The 10,689-nt window shown below is 34.5% G+C and overlaps 2 protein-coding genes across 2 annotated transcripts; both read right to left on the bottom strand.

The window, feature by feature from the left end:
* Positions 1-2,217: 2,217 nt before the first annotated feature.
* LOC147471247 (uncharacterized) lies at positions 2,218-2,763 on the bottom strand. Its single transcript, XM_086540184.1, has one exon. The coding sequence runs from the start codon at positions 2,761-2,763 to the stop codon at positions 2,218-2,220; it is 546 nt and encodes a 181-aa protein (XP_086396310.1).
* A 1,404-nt stretch (positions 2,764-4,167) lies between these two features.
* On the bottom strand, positions 4,168-4,722 carry LOC147471246 (uncharacterized). Its single transcript, XM_086540183.1, has one exon. The coding sequence runs from the start codon at positions 4,720-4,722 to the stop codon at positions 4,168-4,170; it is 555 nt and encodes a 184-aa protein (XP_086396309.1).
* Between the last annotated feature and the right edge of the window lie 5,967 nt (positions 4,723-10,689).

Raw genomic sequence — 10,689 nt, 5'->3', positions numbered from 1 at the left:
AGTGGTATTGTATACAATGACAATAAACAATTTTGGCATAAATTTCTGTAGCTTCTGCATAGTGTTCATGACATTGTATGACCTTTTAAAATCATTTCATGTATACAAAAGTGTATGTTTGTGTGTATATATATATATATATATATATATATATATGTATGTATGTACATATGTGTATGTGTATATACATATGTACATATATATACATATATACATATATATATATATATATGTGTGTGTGTGTGTGTGTGTGTGTGTGTGTGTGTGTGTGTGTGTGTGTGTTTATATACTTATATATAATCATCTGAAAGACGTTGTATGGTAAGTGATTGATTATTTTTAGGAAAATCATATCATCATTTAACAGCAACCGCAACTTGGCGGTGTCATTATATGCAATACCACTTTGAACTCATTAACACTCTGCATGAAAAATAATGACGTTTGTTGTCAAAAAAGGTGATTAAATATTACTTCTGTAGAATTAAGAGACTGTACTGGGAAGGTCAGGGGACTCATTACGTCTTTTTAGTGATATCCAAACCCCAAAGTTCACTCGGGTCAAAGGGCGGGACTTTTTTTCCGAACGTCAAAAGACTTGCCGATCCTCACGCCGAGCTTATGAAATGACACAAGTCACTGGGGTAATTTAAGGCCAAAGGAGGACAATGCACTCTTTGCTCTGTACACAATCAAAAACAAATGTCTGATGCAAATTCAATGTAAGTTCGGTATGGTCGCTCATCAGATAGCAGGTATTAGAATATGATACTCATATTCGTCAGTGTAAAAGGGCTTATTCAAAGAACTGTATAAAACGTCTTCTTTAGGCAAAGATTTTCTTAATATACATTTGATAATCAATTTAGGTAAAAGACTTTAAATAACACTCTGACAGTTAATGCACAGAACATTTATTAATTTACCTCTACTTTGCCATTAACTGTAGTATAAAGATATCAATAAAAACTATATATGTAAATATATACATATATTGAATATCCTTATTATGTTAATGTGTATTTATCGACAGCTTTCTATCTATATCGCTATAAGATTTAGAACAGAAAACCTCCAAGGTGCTAGGTGATCAAATAATTGCAATGGTGAAGCTATGTTTTTATTACTCTAGCATTTGAAAAAAAAAAAAAATCGTCATGATGAAGAATATCAACATACCCTCAATATGCAATATTTCTGGATTGAGACCCAAACCTGCAGATTGAGGTGCTCAGCCATACCTGTCTATTAGAAGTATTATAATGCATGATACGAATATATTTTTGCTCTTTCTCAAATAATAGATTTTGACCGTTTTGATTTGAACTATATATATATATATATATATATATATATATATATATATATGTATATATATATATATATATATATATATATATATATATATAATATATATATATATATATATTTTTTTTTTTTTTTTTTTTTTTTTTTACTATCGGTTGATTTGCTATGGCAGTTGAATTGGATTTCTAAAACATATTCTTAGCTTAGACTGACATATGTTTTAGTTTACTGATTGCGATTCGAGTTTCGTCTTCTTGACATCATAGAAAACCATGGTGTGTATCTTTCTTGTTCTTTAATTACTTCAATTGTTTTGCGTTGTTCTTCTTGACCTGAACCAGGTTTGTGACTTATATACAAATACGAGAACCGGAACATTAACTGGAATAATTGGATACCTGACCAACTTAGTGCAGTCACCAAATCGTTCAGAAGTATATTCAACTGAATTTAGTGACAACAAACATCATTATGACATAGACTAAGGGCTGACATTAGTGTTATCAGCAAGTTGTTTGACCTCTGTAAAACGTCATGCCCCTTGACCTGAACTGACCAATAATCCTTGCTTTATAACCATAAACGAACAAAGAGAACAAGAACTGATGGAAATTTTAAATAAATGAAATTTAAAGCCTATTGTCAAAGGTAAGGAAAAGCGATGCCTAGTAGCTACACAACTTGAAACACAAAATCAATTGTTTACATATAATCATGATTCTAAAATTTGTGAAAAAAAAGGACTACCATCATTCCGACAAGACACAAATGCTCTTCTACCTTAACACACTCGATCTAAGAAAATTTATATGATAATAATATAGCTTCTCTTCTCATATTGAAAAATATATTTATATTTATATATGCCTTTATACAATATCTACAAATATGTTAGATGCTTCAGTTCATTTAGTATGAACCAGAACTGTATCCACTGCAATTGCTACCGTCACTGTTGTAGCCGCTGCTGAAGTCTGTGCTGTGACTGTTGTAGTAGTTACCGCCGCCGATAAAAGCATTGCTACCAGTGTTAATGCTATTGTAACCATGTTGGAAGGTGTTTCCATGTTGAGGATATTGGAGATCTTTGGCAGTGTCGTCGGTGTAGAAACCTTGGTGGTGGAGGGAGAACTGCTCAGGTTGAACGCCATAGCCGCCATGTTGTGGCTGCTGGCTGAAGGAGTCGCTGAAAGTGACGTCGTTCATAGGACTCCCTGGACGACTGTCGGAGTCCGAGTCAGACTCGAGGGTGTCCTGAAGGTCGCTGATGTAGTCGATGACGTGTTCGATGAGTTCCTGTCTGGACACCTTACGATTCTTGGGACACTGAGGCACCATAGCCTTGAGTGTATCGAGGTAGAGGCGCATCTGTGCCTTATCGGATGCCAAGCTAGAGTTACCGGCAAGGGCGGTCGCCATGGCAGTGGCCATTGTTCTATCGTAAACGGTGTTCATTTTTATGTTCAAGAATAACTGAGACCAGATGATGTGACAAGGACACTGCCAGGTAAAAGCTATGGTTCATCTTTACCTGGACGGGATTATATAAGCCAGGTGTCTAGAAAACAAGTCCTTGATCACGCCTCTTGTGACGTGGAAAGTTTTGATTGGTTCAGTGGAAAACTATCGCTAATGTTATTAGTTCTAATGTCATTACTTGCTAATTGATCTATCTTTGTGACCAGAACAAATATACAATAAATAATCCGAAGTAAATATGACTTTTTTTTACTTTATTGAGAATCACTTGAATGAAAAACTACAAAGTACTTTTAAAGTCTAAAGGAAAAGATGGACACTTGAAATGAAACTCTGACAGTTATTGTCCGGTACTGCTCGTTTGTTTACATTGTCCGGTAAACGAAACGTAGATCGAAAAGAATATGAACGAAATATACGATTATATATGTATACATATATATGTGTATGTGTCTATGTGTGTGTGTATATATGTATATATATACAAATATATATATATATATATATATATATGTGTGTGTGTGTGTGTGTGTATCTGTGTGTGTGTGTTTGTGTATGCGTGTGTGCGTGTACATGCGCGTGCTCGCGCGCGGGAGTGTGTATGTTTGTGTATGTATGTGTGCATATATATATATATATATATATATATATATATATATACATATATGCATGTATGTATGTATATACATATGTGAGTGTGTGTGTGTGCACATGTGTGCATGTATGTGTACAGGTAAATTAATAAATGTTCTGAGCATTACCTATCAGTGTCTTATCTAAAGTTTTTTACCTAAATTGGTTACCAAATGCATGTAAGAAAATCCTTGCCTACAAAGTTTTATACAGCACTGAATAAGCTCGCTTACACTGATGGATTTGATAATCACATACTAACACCTGTTAAGGAGTAATCAATCTGCTATTCGAACATACCCAATTTACATTGTATTTACATTAGACATTTGTTTTTGATTGTGTACAGAGCAACGAGTGCATTGTCCTCCTTTGGCCTTTAATTACCCCAGTGACTTGTGTCATTTCATAAGCTCGGCGTAAGGATCGGGAACAAGAACTGATGGAAAGTTTAAATTAATGAAATTAAAATCCTATTGTCAAAGATAAGGAAAAGCGATGCCTTTTAGGTACATAACTTCGAACACAAAATCAATTGTTTACATATAATCATGACTTTAAAATGTGTAAAAAAAAAAAAGAGAATGAATTACCATCATTCCGACAAGGCGCAAAATACTCCTCTACCTTGACACACTCGATCTATAAAAAATTATATGATAATAATATAACTTTTCTTCTCTTATCAATATATATATTTATATCTATATATGCCTTTATACAATATTTACAAGTACGCTAGATGCTTCAGTTCATGTAGTATGATCCAGAACTGTATCCACTGCAATTGCTACCGTCACTGTTGTAGCCACTGCTTAAGTCTGTGCTGTGACTGTTGTAGTAGTTACCGCCGCCGATAAAAGCACTGCTTCCAGAGTTAATGGCATTGTAACCATGTTGGAAAGTGTTTCCATGTTCAGGATGTTGGAGATCTTTGACAGTGTCGTCGGTGTAGAAACCTTGGTGGTGGAGGGAGAACTGCTCAGGTTGAACGCCATAGCCGCCATATTGTGGCTGCTGGCTGAAGGAGTCGTTGAAAGTGACGTCACTCATAGGACTCCCTGGACGACTGTCGGAGTCCGAGTCAGACTGGAGGGTGTCCTGAAGGTCGCTGATGTAGTCGATAACGTGTTCGATGAGTTCCTGTCTGGACACCTTACGATTCTTGGGACACTGAGGCACCATAGCCTTGAGTGTATCGAGGTAGAGGCGCATCTGTGCCTTATCGGATGCCATTCTAGAGTTAGCGGCGAGGGCAGTTGCCATGGCAGTGGCCATTGTTCTATCATAAACGGTGTTCATTTCTATGAAGAAGTTCTGAGACCAGATAATGCGATGAGGACAGAGGCTAGTAAATTATCTAGTTGATTTCTACCTGGACGGGATTATATAAGCCAGCTGTCAAGAAAAGACGTCCTTGACCACGCCTCTTGTGACGTGGAAAGTTTTGATTGGTTCAGTGGAAAATTCTCGCCAATGTTTGAAGTTCTATCATTTGCTAGTTATTTTGTCACTTGGTGAAAAGAGCAAATATGACTTTTTTCATTTGAATAAGAAACTGTACAGTACTTCTAAAGCCGAAAGAAAATGATAGGTACTTGGAATGAAACCTATTTTAATACATCTGAAAGTGACCTTATACACCTATCCATTTCTACCTTTTATTCAATCATTCATCCTTTCATCAGTCTTTTAATACCATAACGTTAGATATTGCGCTTTTTACTCTTGGAAGATACATCAAAGGGCAATGTAAAATTTCATATTGCAAAATATTTATCAGGAGGGATGCTCTGCGAATGCTGAAAAGTAATGTTATTTAGGCAAAATGAATTGCTTCACTTTGCTTTTAACGCTTTAACGTGATCTTCCTCGCCATTCACAGCTGTAATTTGTGCTGGAGAAGTTATAACCACCTGAAAGCAGAATTGATAGAGTTGTAACCTTGTTGCAAAAAAAATCTGTGTTGAGTTTGATGGGGAATATTAGCAGTGTCATTAGAGTAGAAATATCAGTGGCATTGGGCAGATTGAACGCCATAACCGCAGTATTGTGTCTGTGGCTGAAAGAGTCGTTGAAACAGACGTCGTCTATAGGACTGTTGAAGTCCGAGTCTGACTGATTTTCCTGTTTACGAACTGTTAAGACCAAAATTATTGATAACATAGACAAAGGAGTGACTTATATACCCGAGTGTAGTTATATAAACCTCAGGTCAATGGCAAAGCTACCATTGATATGATTAGATCAAAGGGAATTTGGTCTACATCTTGATATATCGTAGGACAACGGGAAATGTATAAGGTTATTGTGTGATTTCATAATTTATTAATTACTCCCTTTTCTCATGAGTCAATTAACGAATAGGTCATTGAAGTAAAGAGAGAAAAGCTATTAACCTCAAGTAGCTTATCTTAGATGACCTTTTCTTCGCCTGAACCATTTAGTGCAGTCACTTAATTACTAAGAGGTAATATTTATTCACTTTTGTTGGCAAAATCCACAGCTAAAGTTCACCAAAGTCACTGTTTCGTCGCAACAATTTTTACTTGTACTTATACATTTTTTGTACATAAACAAACATTATGGTAAATACACGTATAAACAATAATTCTACAACTGTATAGATAAACATAAAATTTAATTAGACTCAATACTGATCACCTTGATTCTTTTTTAAGTTTACCTTAATGATTACAGACACTTGAGGTCAAGGGGCGGGACTTTTTTCAAACGTCAAAAAAGTTACGTGAGACACTGGGGTAATTAAAAGCCAAGGCCAGGGCGCTTATTGCACTAAACATCCAAAAGCAAATGAATATCAAAGGTTCACACATAGTCACGGAAGAACAATAGATAGAATACGGAACCTAGATAAGTTTGCTTATTTCTTTATATGATTAGCTCGTGTAAATGATTATGAGATTATAAATTCTGTATTTAGCTTTAGGGTTCATACGACACTCGTACAGGGAGTCCTATGGGCGGTGTCTGTTTCAGCAATATTACTGTTATGGCGTTCAACTTGCCCAATACCAAAAATGTTTCTATTCTAATGACAATGCAAGTATTCTCCATCAAAATCAAACTTAGATTCGCTTTCAGATTTGGCTACAATTCCATCGATTCTGCTTGTAGGGTTTTTATAAGCGGCGATAACTTCTTTACAACAGTTACGTCACAGCTCTAGGTTGTACTGCACAATTTAAAATATCAAATAATCTTGTAAATATTGTATAAAGAGATTTATAGATAAATATATATTTTTCAAAGTATCAGTATCCATTATCTCTATTTGTAGTTTGAGGGATATACTCCTGCATCTTCCTCTACTGACACTGAGGTCATACTAGATCACAAACAATACGTTCCATGATTGTTTATGTATACATTGATTTTTGAGTATATATGAATGAAAAAAGAATTATGAAATATGATTTGGTTTCTGCGAACAATTATTACTATGACCTTTAGAGATCATAGTCTTTAACAGAACATATTGTTTGAACAGGTGTTGATAATTTTTACACCAAATACCGTTACATCATATGAGTTATGCAGAAGTTATTTTAGCCGTTATACGTTTATCATTTCGTAATGACACCACAGTGAAATAGTACGTGTATACTATAACACATTTCGGGGAATCAGAAGAACATCGTTCCTAAGAAATATTTTGCACTATTCTTTTCTTTTTTTTTCTTTTTTCTTTTTTTCATCTTCCTTCTAAACGTAAAAAGTCCAATACATGTCGTAGTCATTGTTAGTATCGGCAAGGTATTCCGCTTCTTGACTAATCAACAAATCTTAATACTGATGAAAGGAAAAGTAAATAAATAAAAGGTAGAAATGGAGAGGTGTTATAAGGTCACTTTCATATGTAGGAAAGTACGTTCCATTTCAAGTACCTATACTTTTCTATCAGGTTTAGAGGTGCCCTAGTTTCTTATTCAAGTGAAAAAAATCATTATTTTGCGTTATTGACTGTATAACTCCAATTATTCTTATCACAAAGTGACAGAATAATGATCATAGACTTATTACTTTGGCGACAATTTTTTTTTTTTTTTTTTCTTTTTTTTTACTAAACCAATCAAAACTTTCCACGTCACAAGAGGCGTGGTCAAGGACGTCTTTTCTTGATACCTGGCTTATATAATCTCGTCCAGGTAAACATTAACTATAGCTTTTACCAGCCTCTGTCCTTATCGTATCATCTGGTCTCAGAAATTCTTTATAGAAATGAACACCATTTATGATAGAACAATGGCCACTGCCATGGCGACCGCCCTTGCCGCTAACTCTAGCATGGCATCCGATAAGGCACAGATGCGCCTCTACCTCGATTCACTCAAGGCTATGGTGCCTCAGTGTCCCAAGAATCGCAAGGTGTCCAGACAGGAACTCATCGAACACGTCATCGACTACATCAGCGACCTTCAGGACACCCTCCAGTCTGACTCGGACTCCGACAGTCGTCCAGGGAGTCCTATGAACGACGTCACTTTCAGCGACTCCTTCAGCCAGCAGCCACAATATGGCGGTTATGGCGTTCAACCTGAGCAGTTCTCCCTCCACCACCAAGGTTTCTACATCGACGAAACTGTCAAAGATCTCCAATATCCCCAACATGGAAACACTTTTCAACATGGTTACAATAGCATTAACTCTGGAAGCAGTGCTTTTATCGTCGATGGTAATTACTACAACAGTCACAGCACAGACTACAGCAGCGGCTACAACAGTGACGGTAGCAATTGCAGTGGATACAGTTCTGGATCATACTACATGAACTGACGCATCGAGCATACTTGTAAATACTGTATAAATATACATATTGATAAATATATTGAATCAATAAGAGAAGAAAACTTATATTATTATCACTATAGCAATTTTCTTAGTTCCGAGTTTCGTGTTGCTGAAGTTAAAAGCTGTATACGTATTAATGTCACTGTCCTTATTTGAAATATGCATCCTTAGTTTGGGGAACTAATCTCAAGGAGGTCTGGACACAAATGACATAAATGATGGAAGAGACACATGAAAAATATTAGTGTATAATATTGATCCATTCTGTTCTGTTATAAAGGCACATATAGTTATAAATATATATTTTGACAAGAAAAGATTAGCTATATCATTATCATATACATTTTCTTAGATCGAGTGTGTCAAGGTAGAAGAGTATTTTGCGCCTTGTAATATATATATATATATATATATATATATATATATATATATATATATATATATATATATATATATATATATATATATATACATATATATATACATTTTAAAATCATGATTATATGCAAACAATTGATGTGATGTTTTAAGTTGTGTACCTAAAAGGCATCGCTTTTCCTTACTTTTGGCAATAGGCTTTTGATTTCATTCATTTAAACTTTCCATCAGTTCTTGTTCTCTTTGTTCGTTTATGGTTATTGAGCAAGGATTATTGATCAGTTCAGGTCAAGGGGCATGACGCTTTACAGAGGTCAAACAACTTGCTGATAATAACACTGACGTCAAAAGAAAATTAATATAGTTCAGATCAAAACGGTCAAAATCTATTATTTAAGAAACAACAAAAATATCTTCGTATCATGCATTAGTATCACATACTAACAACACCTGCTAAGAAGTAATCAATCTGCTACGCAACCATACCCCATTTACATTGTATTTACATTAGACATTTGTTTTTGATTGTGTACAGAACAAAGAGTGCATTGTCCTCCGTTGGCCTTTAATTACCCCCAGTGACTCGTGTCATTTCTTAAGCTCGGCGTGAGGATCGGCAAGTTTTTTGACGTTCGGAGAGAAAGTCCCGCCCTTTGACCCGAGTGAACTTTGGGGCTTAGATATCAATAAAAAGACGTAATGAGTCACCTGACCTTCCCAGTACAGTCACTTAATTCTACAGAAGTAATATTCAATCACCTTTTTCGACAACAAACGCCATTACGTCATGCAGAGTGTTAATGAGTTCAAAGTGGTATTGTACATAATGGCAAACAAATTTGGCATAAATTTATGTAGCTTCTGCATAGTATTCATGACAATGTATGACCTTTTAAAATCATGTCATGTATACAAAAGTGTATGTTTAGTTTATATATATATATATATATATATATATATATGTATATATATATATATATATATATATATGTATGTATATATATATGTATGTATATATATATATGTATGTATGTATATATATGTATGTATGTATGTATGTACATATGTGTATATGTGTATATGTGTATATGTGTATGTATATATATATATATATATATATATATATATATATATATATATATATATATATATATATATACATATGTCCATATATATATGTATATATATATGTGTGTGTGTGTGTATTGATTAATTTTATGAAAATCATATTATCATTCATCAGCAACCGCAACATTTCGGTGTCATTATATGCAATACCTCTGTGAACTCATTAACACTCTGCATGACGTAATGGCGGTTGTTGTCAAAAAAGGTGATTAAATATTACTTTTGTAGAATTAAGTGACTGTACAGGGAAGGTCAGGTGACTCATTACGTCTTTTTATTGATATCTAAGCCCCAAAATTCATTAGAGTCAAAGGGCGGGACTTTTTCTCCGAACTTCAAAAACTTGCCGATCCTTACGCCGAGCTTATGAAATGACACAAGTCACTGGGGTAATTAAAGGCCAAAGGAGGACAATGCACTCTTTGCTCTGTACACAATCAAAAACAAATGTCTAATGCAAATACAATGTAAATTGGGTATGGTCGCTCATCAGATAGCAGGTTGGAATATGATAGTTATATTCGTCAGTATAAAGGGGTTTTTTCTAGGCAAAGATTCTCTCATATGCATTTGATAACCATTTTAGGTAAAATACTAAAGATAACACTCTGACAGCTAATGCATAGAACACATTGATTTACCTCTACTTTGCCATTAAACGCAGTATAAAAATATCAATAAAAACTATATATGTATGTATGTATATATACATATACACACGTTTATACACACATATTGAATATCCTTATTATGTTAATGTGCATTTATCGACAGCTTTTTATCTATATCTTTTAGATCAAATATTGATACTAAATGAGCAAGTAGTAATCTTGGTATAAGCTAAGTTATAGTGATAAAATCGCTATAAGATTCAGAATAGAAAACCTCCAAGGTGCTAGGTGATCAAATAGTTGCGATGGTGAAGCTATGTTTTTATTACTCTAGCATTTG

The sequence above is a fragment of the Penaeus japonicus genome, unplaced genomic scaffold (assembly GCF_977035675.1).
Source record: "Penaeus japonicus unplaced genomic scaffold, GWHDUDI00000001_assembly GWHDUDI00000009, whole genome shotgun sequence".
NCBI lineage: Eukaryota > Metazoa > Arthropoda > Malacostraca > Decapoda > Penaeidae > Penaeus > Penaeus japonicus.
Note: the sequence above shows the minus strand (reverse complement) of the source record. Positions and strands in the feature narration are given on the sequence as shown.